Raw genomic sequence first — 23,579 nt, forward strand, 5'->3', positions numbered from 1 at the left:
AGCTTTGTAGTATAGTTGGAAATCAGGGCAAATGATATCTCCAGCTTTGTTCTTTCTCGAGATTATTTTGGCTATTTGAGGTCTTTTGTGTTTCCATACAAGTTTAAGAATTATTTCTTCTAGTTCTATGAAAAATGTCATTGGTATTTTGATAGGGATTGCATTGAATCTGTAGATTTCCTTGGTAGTATAGTCATTTTAACTATACTAATTATTCCAACCTATGAGCACAGTATATCTTTGCAGTTGTTTGTGTCATCTTCAGTTGCTTTCATCAGTGTCTTAGAGTTTTCCAAGTACAAGTCTTTTACCTCCTTAGTTAGATTTGTTCCTGGGTATTTTATTCCTTTTGATATAGTTGTAATTGGATTGTTCCTTAATTTCTTTTTCTGCTAGTTCATTTTTAGTTATAGAAATGCAACAGATTTCTGTGTATTTATTTTATATCCTGCAACTTTACCAAATTCATTGATGAGCTCTAGTAGTTTTTTTTAGTTTTTAAATCCCATATTTAGGATTTTATATGTATAGTATCATGTCATCTGTAGACAGTGATATTTTTTCTTTAATATTTAATTATTTATTTGGCTGTGTTGGGTCTTAGCTGCAGCATATGGGATCTTTGTTGTGGCAGGTGGGATCTTTAGTTGTGGCATGCAGGATCTAGTTCCCTGACCAGGGATCAAACCTGGGCCCCTTGCATTGGGAGCATGGAATCTTAACCACTGGACCACAAGGGAAGTCCCCCTGCAAACAGTGACAGTTTTACTTCTTCCTTTCCAATTTGGATTGCTCTTATTTTTCTTATCTGATTGTTGTGCCTAGGACTTCCAATACTATGTTGAATAAAAGTGACAAGAGTGGGCATCCACTCTTTCCTGGTCCTAGAGGAAATGCTTACAGCTTTTTACTGTTGAGTATGATGTTGGCTATAGTTTTGTCATATATGGCCTTCATTATGTTGAGGTATGTTTCCTCTACCCACTTTGTTGAGAGTTTTTATTATAAGTGGATGTTGAATTTTGTCAGAAGCTTTTTTTCTGTATCTACTGAAATGATTATGATTATTTTTATTCAGTTTGTTAATGTGGTGTATCACTTTGATTGATTTGTGAATCAAAAAACAATCCTTTTATCCCTGGGATAAATCCTACTTGATCTTGATGTATGATCCTTTTAATGTATTGTTAGATATTGTTTGCTAATATTTTGAGAATTTTTGCATCTATGTTCATCAGTGATATTGGCCTGTAATTTTCCTTTTTTATGGTGTATTTGTCTAATTTTGGTATCAGGCTTTGAAGAGTGAGTTTGGAAGTGTTCCTTCCTCTTCAATTTTCTTGAATAGTTTAAGAAGGATAGGTGTTAACTCCTCTTTAAATATTTCACCTGTGAAGAATTCACCTATGAAGCCATCTGGTCCTGGACTTTTGTTTGTTAGGAGTTTTTTAAATTACTGGTTCAGTTTCATTACTTGTAATTAGTCTGTTCATATTTTTCTATATCTTCCTGATTCAGTCTTAGGTGTTTGTACATTTATAGGAATTTATCCTTTTCTTCTTGGTCATCTATTTTGTTTGCATATAATTGTAACAATCTCCCATGATCCTCATATTTCTGTGGTGGGATTGTAATTTCTTTCCATTTCTGATTTTATTTATTTGAGCCCTCTTTTTTTTCTTGATGAGTCTGGCTAAAGGCTTATCATTTTTTTTTTTTATTTTTTCAAAGACCCAACTCTTAGTTTCCTTGATATTTTCTATTGCTTTTTTAAATCTTTATCTCATTTATTTTTGCTCTATTCTTTATTATTTCTTTTCTTCTACTAACTTTTGGTTTTGTTCTTCTTCTTCTAGTTCCTTTAGGTATAGGTTAGGTTGTTTATTCGAGATTTTTATTTCCTGAGGTAGGCTTGTATTGCTATAAACTTCCCTCCTAGAACTGCTTTTCTGCATCCCATAGGTTTTGGATCATTGTTTTCCATTTTCATTCATCTCCAGGTATTTTTTTTTTTTAAGTACTACTTTTGTCTTTTAACCTTCCTCCTAGCTTAGAAGTGCTTGATCTACTACCTTTACTATATGTTTGCCTTTAAAAATGAGACTTTTCCTTTTGCAATTTTTGTGTCTCTAGTTGTGGTCTTTTATTTCCTGCTTAGAGAAGTCACTTTAACGTTTCTTGTAAACCTGGTTTAATGCTGTTGAGCTCTTTAACTTTGCTTGTCTGTGAAACTCTTTCTCTCTCCTTCAAATCTGAGTTTTTTACTTAAAAATTAATAATAAATGTTTTGGCAATCTAAATTCTTTACTTTAGCGTAGTTTGATGAAAAAACTCTAAATACACATGATTGTCAATTCAGACACTAGGAACATATTACAGTGATCAGATGAAACTACCTAGATTTGGAGTTAATACGTTTGGGCCTAATTGTTGCTGCCAACTTTGTGATGTACTGTGATAAGCTAGACTTTATGTCAAGTAATACTGAACCAGTGATCACCAAACTGATTTTTTATCCCCACTTGAAATATTCAGTAATCGTGAATATTTATTCCATAATCATGGGAATTTCTGCTCTACAGATATGTTTTATACTATATATATACACACATATATATATACATCTTTATAACTTAATATTCATAGTAAAAAAAAAATGCTTGTTCCAGACAATTGAAATATTCCTTTTTTTTCTTTGTTTCCGAACTGAAAAAGAAAACAACAACAACAACAAAACACCTCTTACTAAATAATTGGGGTGAATGGGTTGAAATACAGGGTATGGAACTAGAGGTGAACTGTCAAGTATTTTTTTAAATAAACATTTATTCAGTATCTACTGAATATTCACATCTACCAGGTGCAGTGTCAGCACTGAAAAGACACGTCCCTACCCTTTATCTCTGAAAATGATGCCATGTGATTTTTACCTGACCTTGTCCCTGTTGTGTACCAGTGTTCCAGGTCCTGTGGAGGCGGAGTTCAGAAGAGAGGAGTGACTTGTCCAGGAGGCCTCTGCGACTGGACAAAAAAGCCCACGTCCACTGAACCCTGCAATGGACACCCTTGCTGTCATTGGGCCCCTGGGAACTGGGACCTGGTAAGAGTCAATTACAATCTCTTTCATTTATTTTAGTCTTTTAAAAAAATAGCACTTGTTTTCTTTTGATTTTAAAAGTCATATATAATCCCTGTCAATGTTTAAGGTAACCATTGATTTAAAGTGTATTTCTATATATTTAAGTTCTATATTTTACTCTTCTGCTCTCTATTACCTCTAAATCTGCTAAAAGTTGACCCATGGCTGACATGGTGGTCAATATTAACTGTCTTGAGTTCAGAAGAGGAAAAGATCAAATACTTTCAAAAGAGAAAAGGTCAAATATGAAAAACTAGCCCAGAGGCACAAAGTCTAAGGAAAAGTAATTTGGGATCCTAACATCTTGGATCCTCTGGCTTTTTCTAGAGCAAATAGGAATTGCATGTGCCCTGAAGCTTGAGGCTTAGCATGATTTAGTGAATGTCTGGAGTCTTGTCAACACACAGATTATCAGCTTGCTAGATAAGCTGCTTGTCTGATAGACAAATAAAATAGTTAAATTGTAGATGAAAGAAAGATTTATGATTCTTACAAAGTTTATGTATTGTAGAAATAAGACTGTCAGTGACACTGAAAACAAAAAAATTCTCCCAAGACAGATTCTTCCATCACTCTGACTTATTTTATCCTAGGTTTTCTAGAAAATAAAGCTAAGGCAAAATCTAACACTTTATAAGGAAATAACAATGTCAGGGAAGCAGGATTGATAGAAAAGAGGAAGGAGGCAGGGAAGGAGTGGAATCAAGTACAAAGTGGTGCGTTACCAGGCTGACCATTTTTCCTAACTGACCACTGCTTGGTGTCAAGAGCAACTGATTGCTTGGTCTTGAAAGAAGGTCTTTTAAAAGCTGTTTGAACCACTGTCTCTTGGAGCAGTTTGTCCAGAGGCAGGAAGAGAGGAGATTATCTTCTGACTTCTATCTCCCAAGATGGAGTAAAAATCTCCCCTTAGATGGGTAGCATCCCCCATTGTCCTGGGTTATTCATGTGTGACAGGTGCCACTGTATCTCACATCTCATTGGCAATAAGAAAATCCAGAGTCAGGGTAAGAGGTCCACAACAAGGGCATGAGGTGCAGGCTAATGGGTTGTGCTTCCATGACGTTGGTTGCCACCTCAGCTGGGGCCCATCAGAGGCCAGCAGCTGGGAGACGGGAGCCAAAAGGATCTGATACACTAACACCTCAACTATTAATATTTTTTAAAGTAACTTGTTCTTGTGTAAGTATATTTTGATGGTTATAATTATAACACAGACTAATGCAGTATTTTGCTAAATGTAATGTCCCCAGATATTTTTAGGTTGCTATGTTCTTAGTAATTTTCATTGTTATAGCTGTGTAGTTATATCTGCACAGCCATGATCAGTTTGAATGCTGGTATGTACTCTTAAAAAAAAAAGGCTCCTGCTGGTGCATCCAACTCAAGGTTGTATTGGTCTCTTCCCACTCAAATCCAGGAAAAACAAGATGACTCGTTATTGCTAAAGAAACATTGTACATTAGTCAATTAGCCTGCAACAAATAAAAAATACATATTTTACTATTTTTGTAGCTTAAAAATGCCCTGTAGACAATAAAGAATGACATCAAACATTCCCTTAGACAGGACCCCTAGTATTTTCTATGAATGCCCTATTTTCATTGGCATCTAATGCTGATTCATGATAAATGGCCAAAGGAGATTCTGGTATCCTGGCAAGCTTTTGCTTATGCATACTACTAAGCTGTCTGCCAGGGTCAGGATCCAGTTTTCACCCTATCCCCATGGGTCATGTGAACAACAGAAAACAATGTCATGCAATTGTATTATTTTTCATATGAAGAAAATTTAATTTACATTTAGGCATCTTACAGTATTTCCCTTGGAAACTTATTTTCTATTTATTAGATGTTCAGTTATTTCTAAAACAATTTTTTCTCATCCATCTCCGATTTCACAACCTGAAAAAAATTGTACTCAATAAATAAAGATGTGTTTCAGGATTAGGCTCTTCATAAATACCCTGGAGCCCTGTGTAACAATTATAAGCATCACTAATCACATCAAATGTGACCATCAGAAAAGAAAGTTTGATACAATGTGAACTGTCATGAAAATGCTATAAATTTGGGCCCATTCAGGGGCACAAAATTCCATAGATTAAAAACTACAGATAAACATTTTCAAGTGTCACTGTCAATTCCCTGAGGCTCTAGTACCTTCTCATTTGTTGTAAGGGAAAGTTGGATAATGCAGTTTTCTTTCAGGCAAGAATGATGATGATATCCCAGTAAGTATGACAATAGTAATGATGTGTGAAACATATCAAGCTCTCAGCATACACACTGAAAAGAGATCGTCAAAACCATTCCCATCTTCCTGTAAGAATGCATGCTGCTCCTCATTTTGATGTGTAGGTAGCACTGAGGTTGTAAATTATGAAGTTTTGTGTGGTTGCTCTTCAGCCAGATTTCCAGCGCATTTCCTCAGTCATGATCATCTGTGTGAACTTAGAATAGAAAGTTTTAAAATCAGGGAGAAACTTAAAATACATAGGCTGTCTAACCAAGTAAGTCTACCTTTAATAATTTAACCCACAAATATACCACCAGATGTGATCCTAGATGACTATAAAGAATGTTCCTTGCCATGTTATAATAGCAATTCCTGGAAATAATCTAAATGTCCATTGATGGAGGAACTGGTTAATTTATTAATTTATTATAGTGCAGCCCTTTTAAGAATGAGGTAGACCTATATTTCTGAGATGTAAAGATTTCCAACAGCAGAAGTTCAGAATTTCTTTAGAGGGAGTTAGAAGTAGCAATCTCTTGGAGGTGGACCTGCGTTAAAGTTTCATTGGAAGAGCCATGTACTAATCATTCATCAATTGTGCATATCAAAAAATAGGGGGCAATGGAGCTAGCTCTGTCAACCAAGCCAGTCTTTGGGATTGCCCTTGACCTCATTACGTATTATTAAGTGAAAAGGACAAGTTATAGAGTTCAAGTAAGACATATGGATGGATTGAATATATACATTTGCCTCTGTTCCCAAAACTCCATTAAATATGCATAAGATGAGAAAAAAGAAAGAAAACCTGAAAGTGGCAGAAACCCACAAAGACAGAGGACAGGAGACAGCAGCAAAGGGTGGGGGGGGGGGTCAATATAATTTTGGAAGATAGAAGCAGATAGCCAAAACAAATCTTATTTTACATAGTTGTTATAAGAATTGAACTCAAGGATATTGCCTATGCATTTACAGTGCCTTCCATATATTGATAGTAAGTGCAAGAAAATCATTCTGTTGAGATGCTTGCATTAGTTTGCATCAGTTTTAAATCACCAAACAGTTTCTCCACTTAATCTGTGTTGGTTGAGTGGTAGCACCAATAGAGTCCAGTCTTCATATGTCTATTTTATAGCTTCTCACAGAGAGTCTTTGCTGATCATCTGCTGAGCCCAGGCAATCAACTATTCTAAACAGGCCAGTTTAAGCTGAAGAGAAGCATAGGACTGAAAGAGGATAGTGCAGAGTTCAGTGTAGGGTGTGACCAATTCAGTTATTCAGCAGCCTTAGCTTGGAGCTAAGCCCCAGCTAAGCCCCATCCCTATCTCGGGTGCTCAGTTCTGCACAAAGATCCCTCATTTTTATTGGATACAAAGAATTGGAACTGAGCATTGAGAGGTACCTTCTCCCTAAAACCCCAAACTCACAGCATTACCACAATTAACATAACCCAAATCAGCAACCATGCTTCCTGCTTAAGCCTCTAATTAAACACAACACAAATTCATGCATCTTCTCAATCACAAGTTATTTAACTTAGCTAACACAGGCATGAACAGTGACCTCTCTGCTTATTCTTCTGCTTGGCTTGGAATTAGCTCTTCCATCTTGTTTGCTTGTTTGTTTTGTTTTGTTTAATTTTTATTGTATATTGGAGTATAGTTGATTTACAATGTTGTATTAGTTTCAGGTGCCCAGCAAAGTGATTCAGTTATACATATACCCATTCTTTTTCAGATTCTTTTCCAATATAGGTTATTACAGAATATTGTGCTATACAGTAGGACCTTATTGATTATCTATGAGGGTGAGTCAAAATTTATCTGCACTCTGACTGTAGAATTTATTTTAATTAACTTTTTAAAAAGACAGATATATCATTTTTCAACATAATCTTGCTTTTTGATACACTTTGTCCATCTGTCAACAAGCTTTTGTATTCCCTCATTAAAAAATGTTTTAGGCTAAGCTGTGAGCAACGAACGCACCACTCTCTTCACTTCTTAATCAGAAGTGAATTTTCATCCTCATAGGGCTGCTTTCAGGGGACCAAACAGGTGAAAGTCTGATGGAGCAAGATCAGGACTATAGGGAGGATGCTTTAACACCTCAAAATGAAGTTATTGCAATGTGGGCCAGCCGAAGCCTAAACTTCGGATTAAATGCAGAGCACTGCTATCCAAGGGCATTATGATCTTACATGACAAAACACATCTGCACACTTCTGCCTGCACTGTCGACATTCTGCAAAAACTGGACAAAGTGTATTGAAAAGCAAGAATATTATGTTGAAAAATGCTGTATTTGTCTTTTCTAAAATTTAATTGAAATAAATTCTACAGCCAGAGTGCATATAATTTTTGACTCACTCTTGTATTTTATATATACTACTATGTATATGTTATTCCCAAACTCCTAATTCATCCCTCCCTACAAACTTTCCCCTTTGGTAACCATAAATTTGTTTTCAAAGTCCCTGAGTCTTTCTGTTTTGTAAATAAGTTCATTTGTATCACTTTTTTTATATTCCACATGTAAGTGATATCATGATACCATGATATTTGTCTTTCTCTGTCAGACTTACTTCAATTGGTATGATAATCTCTAAGTCCATCCATGTTGCTGCAAATGGGATTATTTCATTCTTTTTTATGACTGAGTAATATTCCATTGTATATATGTACCACATCTTTATCCATTCCTCTGTTGGTGGACATTTAGGTTACTTCCATATCTTGGCTATTGTAAATAGTGCTTCAATGAACATTGGGGTGCATGTATCCTTTCGAATTATGGTTGCTCCAGACATATGCCCAGGAGTGGGATTGCTGAATCATATGGTAGTTGTATTTTTAGTTTTTTAAGGAACCTCCATACTGTTCTCCATAATGGATGTACCGGTTTACATTCCCACCAATGGTATAGGAGGGTTCCCTTTTCTCTACACCCTCTCCATCACTTATTATTTGTAGACTTTTTGATGATGGCCATTCTAACAGATGTGAAATGATACTGCATTGTAGTTTTGATTTGCATTTCGGTAATAATTTGCAATGTTGAGCATCTTTTCATCTGCTTTTTGGCCATCTGTATGTCTTTGGAGAAATGTCTATTTAGATATTCTGCCCACTTTTTGATTGGATTGTTTGGGTTTTTTTTTTTTTTCATATTGAGCTGCATGAGTTGTTTGTGTATTTTGGAGATTAATCTCTTGTCAGTAGCTTTGTTTGCAAATATTTTCTCTCATTCTGTGGGTTGTCTTCATGTTTTGTTTATGGTTTCCTTTGCTGTGCAAAAGCTTTTAAGTTTAATTAGGCCCCATGTGTTTATTTTTATTTTCATTACTGTAGGAGGTGGGTCCAAAAAGATATTGCTGTGATTTATGTCAAAGAGTGTTCTGCCTATGTTTGCCTCTAAGAGTTTTATAGTATCTGGTCTTAGATTTAGATCTTTAATCCATTTTGAGTTTATTTTTGTATATGGTATTAGAGAATTTTTTTTTAATTTTCATGTCTGTTTATTTTCTGAAAATAGTTACCACTTATAACACCTGAACATTACTAAGATTATATGCTATCCCATTTAATGCCATTTCAAAATAATTCTATATACTCTGTAAGTTCCTGATGACATTAATAGAGTATTCTATTAATAATAAAACACTAATAATAGAAATGATAATGCATTTTATAAGAAGATGGGAATTAAATGTACAGGATACTTTAAATATGATTTTAGAGACCATAAAATATGGGCCCAGTAACTGGTTTTGTATTTGTTTTATTAATTTTTATTGGAGTATGGTTGCTTTACAATGTTGTATTAGTTTCTACTGTGCAGCAAAGTGAATCAGTTATGTGTATACATATATTCACTCTTTCTTAGATTTCCTTGACATTTAGTTCACCATAGAACACTGAGTAGAGTTCCCTGTGCTATACGTTAGGTTCTCATTAGTTATCTATTTTATACATAGTGGTGTATATATGTCAATCCCAATCTCCTAATTCATCCCACCGCACCGTTCACCCCTTGGCAACTATAAGTTTGTTCTCTGCATCTGTGATTCTATTTCTGCTTTGCAAATAAATTAATCTGTACCATTTTTCTAGATTCCACATATAAGCAATATTATATGATATTTGTTTTTCTCTTTTTGACTTCACTCTCTATGACAATCTCTAGGTCCATCCACATCCCTGCAAATGGCACTATTTCGTCCCTTTTATTGCTGAGCAATATTCCATTTTATATATGCACCACATCTTCTTTATCCATTTCTCTGTTGGTGGACATTTAGGTTGCTTCCATGTCCTCACTATTGTAAATAGTGCTGCAGTGAACATTGGGGTGCCTGCATCCTTTTGATTATGGTTTCCTCTGGATATATGCCTATGAGTGCTATTGCTGGGTCATATGGTGGCTCTGTTTTTAGGTTTCTAGGAAACCTCCATACTGTTCTCCATAGTGGCTGTACCAATTTACATTCCCACCAACAGTGTAGGAGGGCTCCCTTTTCTCCACACCCTCTCCAGGATTTATCGCTTATAGATTTTTTGATGATGGCCATTCTGACCGGTGCGAGGTGATACCTCATTGTAGTTTTGATTTGCATTTCTCTAATAATTAGTGACGTTTAGAATGTTTTCATGTGTTTTTTGGACATCTGCATGTCTTCTTTGGAGAAATGCCTATTTAGGTCTTCTATCCATTTTTTGATTGGGTTGTTTGTTTTTTTTGATATTGAGCTGCATGAGCTGTTTGTTTATTTTGGAGATTAATTCCTTGTCAGTTGCTTCATTTGCAAATATCTTCTCCCGTTCTGAGGGCTGTCTTTTTGTGTTTTGTTTTTTTTATGATTTCCTTTGCCATGCACAAGCTTTTGAGTTTAATTAGGTCTCATTTGTTTATTTTTGTTTTTATTTTCATTACTCTAGGAGGTGGATCCCAAAAGATCTTGCAGTGACTTATATCAAAGAGTGTTCTTCCTATGTTTTCCTCTGAGAGTTTTATAGTGTCTGGCCTTACATTTAGGTCTTTAATTAATTTTGAGATTATTTTTATGTATGGTGTTAGGGAATGTTCTGATTTCATTCTTTTACATGTAGCTGTCCAGTTTTCCCAGCACCACTTATTGAAGAGACTGTCTTTTCTCCATTGTATATTCTTACCTGTAACAACCTTGTTTTACAGAGGAAGAAAGAGAGAGGTTGAGTGAGATCCAGGACAATGTGTAGTGAAGGAAAAAGCTCATGTCTCCTGAATTCTGGTCCAGTACCTCCAACACCCTTTATCATATTCTGCCTTGATTAACTTCCCTTGTTCTTCCCTCTGGCCTCTGTTGCACACTTTTATTTACTCAGGATCAGTTGAGTAGTTATTTTCTTACTTTTCTCCCATGGAGAATGTAATGTGAATTCACTGAAAAGAATTACCTTTAGGTTTAATCAGAGTAATCTCTGAATTTATAAAACAGACATGAAGTTCCATGCTGATGGCTTTGTTGTAGGCTTTATGAAAAGTGGAATAAAGTAAAGCAGTGGATGTTAAGAGAAATTCTTTCTCCTCTTATCCCATATTGGAGTTTTGTGGGAAATAGCGTTTGGTAACAGTATTCTGAGTTTCAGTGGTGTCCCCGTGTGGGTATTTTCTGAAGTCTAGTAATCTTGTTGACCAATAATATTTCAAATGGCAAATGGGATATTTGGGGCCTGGGGATTTTTCCAGAATTTGCCATATAGCAATCTTTTTCAGCCAATCAATGGGTATTTACTGAATGGTCAGGCTGTGTTTAGCACTCATCTACTTGCCATGCGGAACAAAGAAAGAGGAACTGGTTTCTGCTCTCTGGAAGATTTTGATTATATAAGACAGATGAGCCTAAAAGTAGTAAACCATGAAATGGAATGTAAATCATAAGAGTATATGTGGTTCACAGTAGCCAAAAGGTGGAAGCAACCCAATGTCCATCAACAGATGAATGGATAAAGAAAATGTGGTATCTACACACAATGGAATATTATCTCACCTTAAAGGGAAATTCTGACACATACTATAGCTTGGAAGAAACCTGGAGACAACTATGCTAACTGAAAGAAGCAAGTCACAAAAGGACAAATATTGTATGATTCTACTTATACGAGGTACCTCAAATAGTCAAATTCATAGAGACAAAAAATAGAATGGTGGTTGCCAGGGGCTAGGTCAGGTGTGTTGGGGGTACAGAGTTTCTCTTTGGGAAGATGAAAAAGTCCTAGAGATGGTTGGTGGTAATGATTACAGAACAACGTGAATGTATTTAAGGCACTGAGCTATACAGTGAAAATGGTTAAAATAGTAAATTTTATGTTTTAAATATTTTACCACAATAAAGAAATTTTAAAAGAGTGTATGTGTATATAGTAAATTCAAACACATTTTCTTTTTTTTTTTTTTTTAATACTTTAGTCATTCTAACAGATTTGTAGTGTTACCTCATTGTGGCTTTAATTTGTATTTTCCTTTTTTCTTTTTTTATTTTTATTTTTATTGGAATATAATTGCTTTACACTCTTGTACCAGTTTTTGAGGTACACCAAGGTCAATCATCTGTATTTATACACATATCCCCGTATCTCCTACTTCCCTCGACTCCCCCCCACCCTACCTGTCCCAGTCCTCCAAGGCATCATCCATCATTGAGCTGAACTCCCTTTGTTATACAGCAACTTCCCACTGGCTATCTATTTTACAGTTGGTAGTATATATATGTCTATGCTACTCTCTCACTTTGTCTCAGCTTCCCCTTCACCCCTCGCCACCCCCAAACCTCAAGATCTCCAGTCCATTCTCTGCATCTGCATCCTTATTCTTGTCCTGTCACTGAGTTCATCAGTACTATTTTTAGATTCCGTATATATGAGTTAGCATACAATATTTGCCTTTCTCTTTCTGACTGACTTCACTCTGTATGACAGACTCTAGGTCTATCCACCTCATTACATATAGCTCCATCTCATTCCTTTTGATAGCTGAGTAATATTCCATTGTATATATATGCCACATCTTCTTTATCCATTCATTTGTTGATGGGCATTTAGGTTGCTTCCACGTTCTGGCTATTGTAAATAGTGCTGCAATAAACATTATGGTACATGTTTCTTTTGGGATTATGGTTTTCTCTGGGTATATGCCCAGTAGTGGGATTACTGGATCATATGGTAGTTCTATTTGTAGTTTTTTAAGGAACCTCCAAACTGTTTTCCATAGTGGCTGTGTCAATTTACATTCCCACCAACAGTGCAGGAGAGTTCCCTTTTCTCCACACCCTCTCCAACATTTGTTGTTTCCCAAACACATTTTCTTACATCCCCGGGATAGCTTTCACAGGCCAGAAAATCCCCTTCTGCTTCCAGGCAGCCACATCCTGACATTACCTGAATCTTATCTGTTATGTGGCTTGAGGCCACACGTGGTTCAGCCAGGTCCATTCCAAATTCCCTCTCCCTTCCACCTTGCTTTTCCTCTCCCTCTTCCCTTTTTATCCTCTCAGCTTTCCTTGTAGCTTTGCCGCCTCTCCTCACATCTGACTCCCAGACCTAAATCAAAACCAGTTCAGAGAAACTGGATTGCTGAGGCACCAGAGCCCAGATATGAATTTTTTTCTATTTTGCTTGCAATTCAACCTCTGTCCACGTTCTTCAGAGAACCCAATTGTAAATTAAGCCGAATTCAGTTCACATAATCTATAGTATAAACTTTTCCTAAATTCACATCTCCAAATTCTTAGTGCCTTTATTCTATGACTCCTTCAAAAAGACTTGTGATGATTGAGGCTTTCCCCTACTTGACCACCATGGGGTTAGAGCAGTTTTGCTGGAGTTCACCTGGTGATTGTGCAGGAGAATTCTGACTCTCTCCATGTGCCCTTCTCTTCCAGTGCACTGTGTCCTGTGGAGGTGGCTCTCAATGGAGGACGGTCCATTGTGTTGCCTCAGAGAACAATGCAACTGAAGACCAGGACCGATGCCTGTGTGATCACGAACCCAGACCCCCAGAATCCCAAAAATGCAACCAACAGGCCTGCAGGAAGAATGCTGGTAGGTGAATGACTTGCTCAGGGGGGACAGAGATTTTCATAAATAAGTTGTCCTGCATAACTCGATTTGTGGGTATAGCTTTAGCCTCTTTTTACTGAGCTGAAAATCTTAATGCTGTAGAGGCTAGCCAGCTCCCCCGGGAGCCATCTGTGATTTGGTGAAGTTCGACACTAGTTCCTTGAGGGGTTATCTCATCTATTTCCTGTCTCAAAGCACGTTCACACTGACTTCATCCCAGACAGATGAGAATCACCCCTATTTTTCTAAAGATTTCTGAGAAATGCTCTAGCCTTTCTCAGGAACCCACTCAAGTACGGAATGGCCCTTTCTATCAGTCTAACACTGCTGTCTTAGGTCAGGTTCTACAGAAATAGACTCTGCATGCAAGGGATTCATTAGGGAAGTGCTCCCCGTGAAGATCGCTAAGGGAGAGGAAAGCAAAACAGAAAAGGGAGGAAGCACAGCCAGGCTGCCATCTCAGGCACAGTCCTAGCTTCAGCCTGGAACCACAGGGAAGCTCCAGAGTGAAAGTTACATCTCAGAGTTGTCTGCTCTTGAGGTCAATGAGCTGAGGGTTCACACACCCATACCCTTCAGCCATTGGCCAACAGCCACCCCAGGGAAAGCGAATTTGCAGGTATTTAAGGCTGTCTACCAGTGGTAGTCTTTTTCCAAAGAGTCGTAAGGATGAGAGGTAGTGAAACCTGTGGTCTATTAATCTGCTTCTCGCTTCCTTCCAAGCACTGAGGGCTGGCATTCAACAGAGACTGTTGTCAGAGTTAATATCCTGAAAAGAGTTTCCGTAGGTGTTGTTTATTTACAGATCATGTATTTATTTAACACATATTTGTTGGGAACTTACTGTGTGTTAAACATAATGTCAAACAAGGAGCAAAATCACCAGCCAGTGAGGTACTGATCAGGGTGGCAAGGATGTTATGAGTACTTGGGAAGGGCATCAAATGTAAACTGGGGAGAGGAGGGAAGGCCTCCAGTGGAAGTGAAGGATGAGTGGCGAGGTCAGGCGAGAGGTTCCAGGAGTAGGTTTCAGTGTCTGCAATAAGCAGGAAGAAGATGATGTCATAACCCGTAAGCCTAAATGCAGTACACAGATCAAGGGGAGTTGGGAAACAGTAGGGCTAGAGGGGTAAGCTGGAGATAGAGGATATAAGGTTGGACTTGATCCGTAGGGTAGAAGGGAGCCACTGAAGTATTCCAAACAGGGGAGCAAAGATACGGTCATGCAGGCTGTACTGTGGAAGATAGAGAAGGGGACCAGTTTGCAGACAGCAACTACACCCCAAGCAGGAGATGTGTGTGGCATGAACTAAGGCAGCAGAAGCACAGATAGAAGCGAGTGGATTCAAGAGCTATTTAAAAGAAGGACCTGACAGTACTTTGTGCTGGCGGAAAGAGGAGGGAGAACAAAGCCCAGATTTCCCACTTGGGCAGCTGAGTAGATAAGGCAGCCATTCCCTGAGAGAGGAAGCCCAGGAGTGTGTTCGGGAAACAGAAAAGGTAATGCATTCTGTCTGGGACATGTTTGGGACATCAACATGTTTGGGACATGTTGATTCATGCCTATGAATCATTTAGGTAGGAGTGGCCTGTGATTGGTTTTTACTCAGGTGCGGAGGTCAGGAGAGAGGTGTGGGTGGGAAATCCTGAACACGGTGCACTGAGGGGAAAATGCTTCAGATCTAATGATCACATGCAACTTCTTTCTGACCAACTTGCATTTGAGGGTGGCTATCACTGACCTTACTTGAACCTCCAGACAGAGCTACCTAGGGCTCATTTTCAGAGGTGTTATTAAGTTTTAGCCTTCCAGACTCTTGCTACTCAAAGTATGGTCCCTGGACTAGCTGCACTGGTATCACCGGGGAGGTTATTATAAATGCAGGATCTTAGGCCTCACCCCAGACCTACTGAATCAGAATCTGCATTTAAACAAGATTCCCAGGTGATTTGAATGCACATTAAGGTTTGAGAAGCATCTTGTTCTATTTTTTTTAACTTTATTGAAGTGTAGTTGATTTAGAATGTTAATTTCTGCTGTACAGCAGAGTTATATATATATAACTCTGTACAGCAGTTATATATATATATATATATTCTTTTCTATTATGGTTTATCACAGGATATTGAATATAGTTCCATGTACTATACAGTAGGACCTTGTTTATCCATTCTATATATACTAGTTTGTGTCTGCTAATCCCAAACTCCCAGTCCATTCCTCCTCCACCCCTCCACCTTGGCAACCACAAGTCTGTTCTCTATGTCTTTGAATCTGTTTCTCTTTCATAGATAGGTTCATAGGTGTCATATTTTATATTCCATATATAAGTCATATCATATGGTATTTGTCTTTCTTCTCTGACTTACTTCACTTAGTATGATAATCTATAGGTACCTTATTGTTTTGATTTGCATTTCTCTAATATAACTAATAGAGCAGTAATGAGCATCTTTTCATGAAAAGCATCCTGTTGTAGACAAAGAGGTCAAGTTGGGACTCCCTTTCATGTCATCTCATCACATTCTCTGGTACGATGGTTTTTAAATGCTGATGGTATAGAATCCTTCTAAGTTGTGTTGGTTTTTATATAATTGAGGCAGCAACATAGTCTCGGTTGACCACGCCTAGTAGTATTGTTTTGTTTCTGTTTTTGGCCACACTACGTGGCATGTGGGATCTTAATTCCCTAACCAGGGATTGAACCTGTGCCCCCCTGCAGTGGAAATGTGGAATCTTAACCACTGGACCACCAGGGAAGTCCCTATTGGTTATTTATTATTATTATTATTATTATTATTATTATTATTATTATTATTATTATTATTGGCTGTGTTGGGTCTTTAATGCTGCACATGGGCTTTCTCTAGTTGTGGTGAGCGGGGGCTACTCTTCACTCTGGTGGGCAGGCTCCTCACTTGGGTGGCTTCTCTTGTTGTGCAGCATGGGCTCTAGGCACATGGGCTTCAGTAGTTGCAGCACACAGGCTCAATAGTAGTGGTGCACAGGCTTAGTTGCTCCACAGCATGTGGAATCTTCCTGGGGCAGGGATCGAACCCATGTCCCGTTCATTGGCAGGTGGATTCTTAACCACTGCGCCACCTAGGAAGTCCCCCTATTGGTTATTTTTAAATTATATATACATTGTACTGGCCAGCAATAAGACAGTTAAAGACAATTTTCAATAATCAAAATTGGGTTAAATGTATATCTGGTATTTTTTATGTTGAAATCTCACACTGAAGAAATGATGACTAACAGTTGGCTGGCAATGGATATAAATAAAAATGAATCCCATTCACCAACAATTCTCAGGGCAACAAGTGGTAATTACAAGCTTCTCTCAGAGGCAGAGCCATGCTTACTCATGTAGAAACAGGAAAGAGCAACTGCAAGAAATTCCTTGATTTAAAAAAAGCCAACCACCCACCCTGACTCCTGTACCCTCTAAAATGCTTTGAAAATAAGTCATTCAATGCCCAGATACTTCTCAGCCAGCCAGCCATCACAGTAAACATGCCCCCATGCCCATCTTGTAAAATGAGGTATGAATTCATATAAGGTTTACTTTCCTCTAGGCCATTTTACTTTCTTTAGGTGCCATCTAAATTGTTAATGACTTAAAATCTAAATCAGAACTACTATTTCCGCAGTGGGGACTATGGAACTCTTTCCAAGTGTCTTGGTGAAAAAAAAAATCAAAATATACAAATAGCTCATGAAGCTCAATATCAAAAAAACAAACAACCCAATCAAGAAATGGGTGGAAGACCTAAATAGACATTTCGCCAAAGAAGACATGCAGATGGCCAAGAGGCACATGAAAAGATGGTCAACATCACTAATTATTAGTGAAATGCAGATTAAAACTACAATGAGGTATCACCTCACACTGGTCAGAATGACCATCATCAAAAAATCTACAAACAATAAGTGCTTGAGAGGGTGTGGAGAAAAGGGAACCCTCCTATATGCTATTGGTGGGAATGTAAATTGATACAGCCACTATAGAGAACAGTATGGAGGCTCCTTAAAAGACAAAAATACAACTATCACATGACCCAGCAATCCCACTACTGGGCATATACCCTGAGAAAACCATAATTCAAAAAGACACATGCACCCCAATGTTCATGGCAGCACTATTTACAATAGCCAGGACATGGAAGCAACCTAAATGTCCACTGACAGATGAATGGATAAAGAAGATGTGATACATATATACGATGGAATATTAGCCATAAAAGGAACAAAATTGAGTCATTTGTAGAGATGTGGATTGACCTAGAGTCTGTTGTGCAGAGTGAAGTAAGTCAGAGAGAAACAAATATTGTATATTAATGCATGTATGTGAAATCTAGAAAAATGGTATAGATGAACCTATTTTCAGGGCAGGAATACAGACGCTGTCGTAGCGAATGGACATGTGGGGATGGGAGGTGGGATGGATTGGGAGATTGGGGTTGACCTATGTGCACTGCCATGTGTAAAACAGATAGCTAGCGGGAACCTGCTGTAAAGCGCAGGGAGCTCAGCGCAGTGCTCTGTGGTGACCTAGATGTATGGGATTGGGGGGTTGGGGTGGGAAGGAGATCAGAGACGGAGGGAATGTATGTATACATATAGTTCATTCACTTCATTGTACAACAGAAACTAATACAAAATTGTAAAGCAACTATACCCCAATTTTTAAAAAAAATAAAAAAATTCATCCAGAAAGATTTACTGAGTTTCAGCTGTATTCTAGGCATTACATTCATGATAATTAAAAACAAAAGCAAAACCCATAGGCACACCATTCTTGGGTGGTGGTTGTTTTATTCTGGGAATGAGGGGTTCATAATGCAACAAAAAAAAAAATAAGAAAAGCAATAGGGACAGTACTTACGGTTGATATAAATAAACATTTGAGTCAGCAGACTTAAAATTTTTTCTTCCAGTTTTACTGAGATATAATTGAGATGTAGCACTGTATAAGTTTAAGGTGTACAGCATAATTATTTGATTTATATACATTAGGGACTGACTGTCACAATAAGTTTACATGTATCATCTCATAAATACTAAATTAGAGAAATAGAAATTTGTATTCTTCTGATGAGAACTCTTAGGATTTACTCTTAAAAACTTTCATATATATTACACAGCAGTGCTTATTGCATTTATCATGTTGTACATTACATCCTTAGTATTATGACTGGAAGTTTGTATATTTTGACTGCCTGCCTCCTATTCCCCCTCCCCAGCACCCACCTCTGGTAACCACAAATTTGATCTATTTTTCTGAGTTTGTTTTTGAAGTATAACAACACTGTGCTGGTTCTTGGTACACAAGGGATTCAATATTTCTATACATTTCAAATGGATGACAATGATAAGTCTAGTTACCATCTGTCCCCTTTCAAAGATATTACATAGTTATTGACTATATTCCCCACATTGTACATTTCATACCCATGACTCATTGATTTTATAACTGGAAGTTTGTACCTCTTCATCTCCCTCACCTATGTCTTCCCCCCTGCCCCCACCTCACACCCCTCTGGCAACCACCTGTTTGTTCTCTGTATCTATTATTCTGTTTTATTTTGTTTTTTAGATTCCATATATAAGTAAGATCATGTGATATTTGTCATTCTCTGATTTATTTCACTTAGCATAATACCCTCTAGGTCCACCCATATTGTTGCAAATGGCAAGATATCATTTTTTCATGGCTGAGTAACATTCCATTGTGTGTGTGTGTGTGTGTGTGTGTGTATGTATTTACACACACACATACATATCACATCTTCTTTATCCATTCATCTATTGATGGGAATTTGGGTTGCTTCCATATGTTGGCTATTATAAATAGTGCTGCAGTGAACACAGGGATGCATATATATATTTTCTAATTAGTTTTTGTTTTCTTTGGGTAATACACAGGAGTGGAATTGTTGATCATGCGGTAGTTCTATTTTTAGTATTTGAAGAACCTCCATACTGTTTTCCATAGTAGCTGTACCAATGTACACTCCTACCAACAGGGCACAAGGGTTCCCTTTTTTCCACATCCTGGCCAATATTTGTTATTTGTTGTCTTCTTGATGTAAGCCATCCTGAAAGGTGTGAGGTGATATCTCATTGTGGTTTTGATTTGCATTGCCCTTATGATAAGTGATGTTGAGCATCTTTTCATGTACCTGTTGGCTATCTGTATGTCTTCTTTGGAAAATTTTCTATTTACATCTTCTGCCCATTTTTAAATGGCTTTATGTTTTTTGATGTTTAGTTGTATGAGTTCTTTGTATATTCTTTGTATATTTTGGATAGTAACTGCTTATCAAATACACTGTTTGCAAATATCTTCTCCCATTCAGTAGGCAGCCTCTACATTTTGTTGGTATTTTCCTTCACCATGTGAAAACTTTTTAGTTTCATATTTTCCCATTTGTTTATCTTTGCTTTTGTTTTCCTTGCCTAAACAGATCCAAAAATATTACTAAGACCAATGTCGAAGAGCAAACTACCTATGTTTTCTTCAAGAAGTTTTATGTTTTCCAGTTTTAGATTTAATTCTTTAATCCATTTTGAATTTATTTTTGTGCATGGTGTGAGAGAGAAGTCCAGTTTGATTTTTTTTATTTTTTTTATTTTTTAACTTTTTTTTTATTTTTTACAATAAACTGCATGTATTTAGAGTGTACAATTTGGTATCCCAATCTCGCAGTTCATTCCCCCCCCCCACCCAAACCTCCCCGCTTTCCCCACTTGGTGTCCATGTGTTTGTTCTCTACATCTGTGTGTCTATTTCTGCCTTGCAAACCAGTTGATTTGTACCATTTTTCTATAGTCCACATATATGTGTTAATATACAATATCTGTTTCTCTTTGTGACTCGCTTCACTCTGTATGACAGTCTCTAGGTCCCAGCCATGTCTCTACAAATGTCCCAGTTTCATTGCTTTTTACAGCTGAGTAATATTCCATTGTATGTATGTACCACATCTTCTTTATCCATTCATCTATCGATGGACATTTAGGTTGCTTCCATGTCTTGGCTATTGTGAATAGTGCTGCAGTGAAAATTGGGATGCATGTTTTTCAAATTATGGTTTTCTCCAGACATGTTCCCAGGAGTCAGATTGCTGGATCATATGGTAGTTCTATTTTTAGTTTTGTAAGGAACCTCCATACTGTTCTACATAGTGGTTGTACCAATTTACATTCCCACTAGTGGTATAGAAGGGATATGGGTCCTGACTATACCACATCTCCATCCCTCCTACCTGTCTGGTTGTGGTTCCTTCTTTGTATCTTTAGTTGTAGAGGAGCTTTTCTACCAGTCTTTCTCATCAATAGTTACTCCATAAATTGTTGTAATTTTGGTGTGCCTTTGGGCAGAGGTGAGCTCAGAGTCTTCCTACTTCATTTTGGCCACCCCTTCAACAGACTTCCTACTGAAAGTTACTCTTCCAGATGAACAGAATGTCAATTCATTCATTTATTCAGCAAATATTACTGATCACAAGATATATCCCAGGCAAGTACCAAAAACTGAGGATACAGAAATGAGTCTGACACATTCCCTGGCTTCAAAGAATCCAAAGTCTTACAGAAACTGTATTTTCCAATAACACTGAAATTATTTTTCAACTTTTGTAGGCAAAATATTATCCCTTCGACCTAGACATAGCTGACATCAAGAGAACAAGCTTATAACTGTCCCTTTAAATTTCCAAGTATGATTTCTGTTAAACAGGCATAGGCAAATTGGGATGTCCTCTCTAAGGTCCCCCTCATTATGAGCATTGTGTGTGCTTCGGCTGGGATCCAGTTGGCTGATGAACACAGCCAGCCTTCATTGTTTCACAATAATAAGGAGAACTGGTGCAATTAAGCCCTGCCGTGATGTTGGACTCACAGTCATTGTCTAAATGAGCTGCTAAACATAGGCCTGGAACACAGGCTCCCAATATAGGTCACTGCTATCCTCCACTTCTCCTTCCAGTTTCCCACTTTCAAAAAGGAGGATCCCGGTACCCACATGTTCCCAGGGTTCTAAGGACCATTGAAAAGCAGGGCTCATGATCCAGTGGTTCCCAAGATCAGACAGGAACACCAGGCTTGGTTGAGCCTATTCAGTCACATAGATGTTGACCTGACAAGTGGGGGCCCTTGGTTGAACAAATGAAGCTGTTCTGGTCAGGGAAGACCTGTCCATGTGGGCCCCTCCTCCCCCATAACCAGCACAAGAGATTCATTCTCTTGGTGGCAGAGCTTTAGAGGCACCGAGGCAGCATTCACATTCCAGCACCACCATCTACGTTCCAGCTGTGCGATGTTGGGCCAGTTACTAAGCCTCTCTGGAACCTCAGTTATAAAGGGAGAAGAACAGATATACCTATAAGTAAATTTATATGGGGATCAAATGAAATAGTGTGTCAAGCACATTGCCTAGTATGTGGTAAGTGCTTAAAAATTATCTGTGTTTCTAAAACAACAGAAATTTATTCTCACAGTTTTCTGGAGGCAAGAAGTCCAGAAACCAAGGTTCTTGGTAGGGCCATGCTCTCTCTCTTAGCTTCTGGTGGTCACCAGCTTTCCTTGGCCTGTAGCTGTGTAACTCCAGCCTCTGCCTCCCTCACCACATGGCCGTCTGTGTCATCACATGGCTTTCTCTTTACTGTGTGTGTCTATCTTTTCTCCCTCTAGAAGGACACAGTTATGTGGATTAAGTCATTTTAATTTACATCATAATTACCTCTGCAAAGAAATATTTCCAAATAAGGTCACATTCACAGGTACCAATGGCTAGGACTTCAACTTTTGGGGGACACTTAAACTTTGAAGGATACAATTCAACCCAGAACAAAGCTAAAGACTTTGCAGTCCTCTAAGAGGCCTTTTTAGACACCCTAGAGAGACGTCACTCTTCAGCCTTTAGCAGAAAAGGCTCACACACCATTTACAAAACAGTTCAAGATAGAAAATAAAGCCATGTTTGAGCAAATGTTACAATAATAATATAAGTTTGGAGATTGGGGCAGAAGGAAACTATGTGGTCCAACATGGCCAAAAGAGGCTCTGTGGAGAGAAGGAATGGAAGCTTAGCTTTCATACTTCCTCTGTCTTCTTTTCTTATAGTAGGCCTAGAGCACTCACATACTCACAGCAGGGAGAACGTGGGGCAAAGAGATACCCCAGATGCACCTTTCTGTGCACCATCCATAAGGACTGTAGGAGAGGCTGGCTAAGAAGTCACAGCAGCCCTGTGATGCCTAGGCTTCCATGCTGGGCCCTGCTCCAACGCCAGAAGCCCAGAAAGGAAGCCCTGCCTCGTTCTGAACAGCAGCCCACATGACGCACAGCCCAAGCCCCATGGAGAACACCTGCTGATCTGGAGGGCACGTGGGAGATGGAGAGCTCAGATTGCTGTTCCTCAGTAGGAATACTTGGTAGAAATACGTACTCTTCCTGAAATGTCAGATCACGTACAGAACTTTCCTGGGGGACTAGAGGGCACTGATTTTTATAATACATTTAGGAAGAGACCTGAAGAAGAAAAGAATCAGCTATGAAGAGGTTTTGAGTTCTAGAAGCATTAAATGTTACCTACTCCTAAGTGCACTTAACACTTGCAAACCGGGTGCAATTTTGACAGTTAAGAGAAGACATTTCTTCATGAAAAAACACGGCACAGTCAAGGGAATGGTGAGTTCTGAGGAGATGAAAAGTATTTTTTGCCTTTGTGACCTGAAGGTGAAAAATGCATAGAGAGGCAAAAATACTGTCACACATTTGGATAAAGAGAATAGTACCTCAATTTCTACTTTTACTGACAGTTCTATTTACAAAGGACAGCAGCCTGTTTGGGGAAAAGCTTTTCCGTAGGACTGTTCAAATCTTGTCTGTAATGGAGAAAGAAAATCAACGAGAGCTCTGAGAGGCACTGAAGCAAAGTCTGAAACAATTTCACTTTACAAAAGAAAAATCTGTTATTTAGGCCTTATTGAATTCCTTCCAGACAAGGAATACATGGGCCAGTACAGTCTGAGTAACTAGTACCTACAGACTATGCGAGGGTGGTCCCCGAGAAATCTAGTCCAATCCCGTTTCATGTGTG

At 38.1% G+C, this 23,579-nt stretch overlaps 1 protein-coding gene across 1 annotated transcript in view; it reads left to right on the forward strand.

Moving 5' to 3' along the window:
* ADAMTS12 (ADAM metallopeptidase with thrombospondin type 1 motif 12) overlaps positions 1–23,579 on the forward strand; it is a 341,068-nt gene that overhangs the window by 312,691 nt on the left and 4,798 nt on the right. The window contains exons 22-23 of the mRNA XM_057710080.1: positions 2,957–3,100; positions 13,293–13,452. Coding sequence (XP_057566063.1) covers positions 2,957–3,100; positions 13,293–13,452 — 304 coding nt within the window. The remainder of the gene's footprint in view (positions 1–2,956; positions 3,101–13,292; positions 13,453–23,579) is intronic.

The sequence above is a fragment of the Hippopotamus amphibius genome, chromosome 15 (assembly GCF_030028045.1).
Source record: "Hippopotamus amphibius kiboko isolate mHipAmp2 chromosome 15, mHipAmp2.hap2, whole genome shotgun sequence".
Classification (NCBI taxonomy): Eukaryota; Metazoa; Chordata; class Mammalia; order Artiodactyla; family Hippopotamidae; genus Hippopotamus; species Hippopotamus amphibius.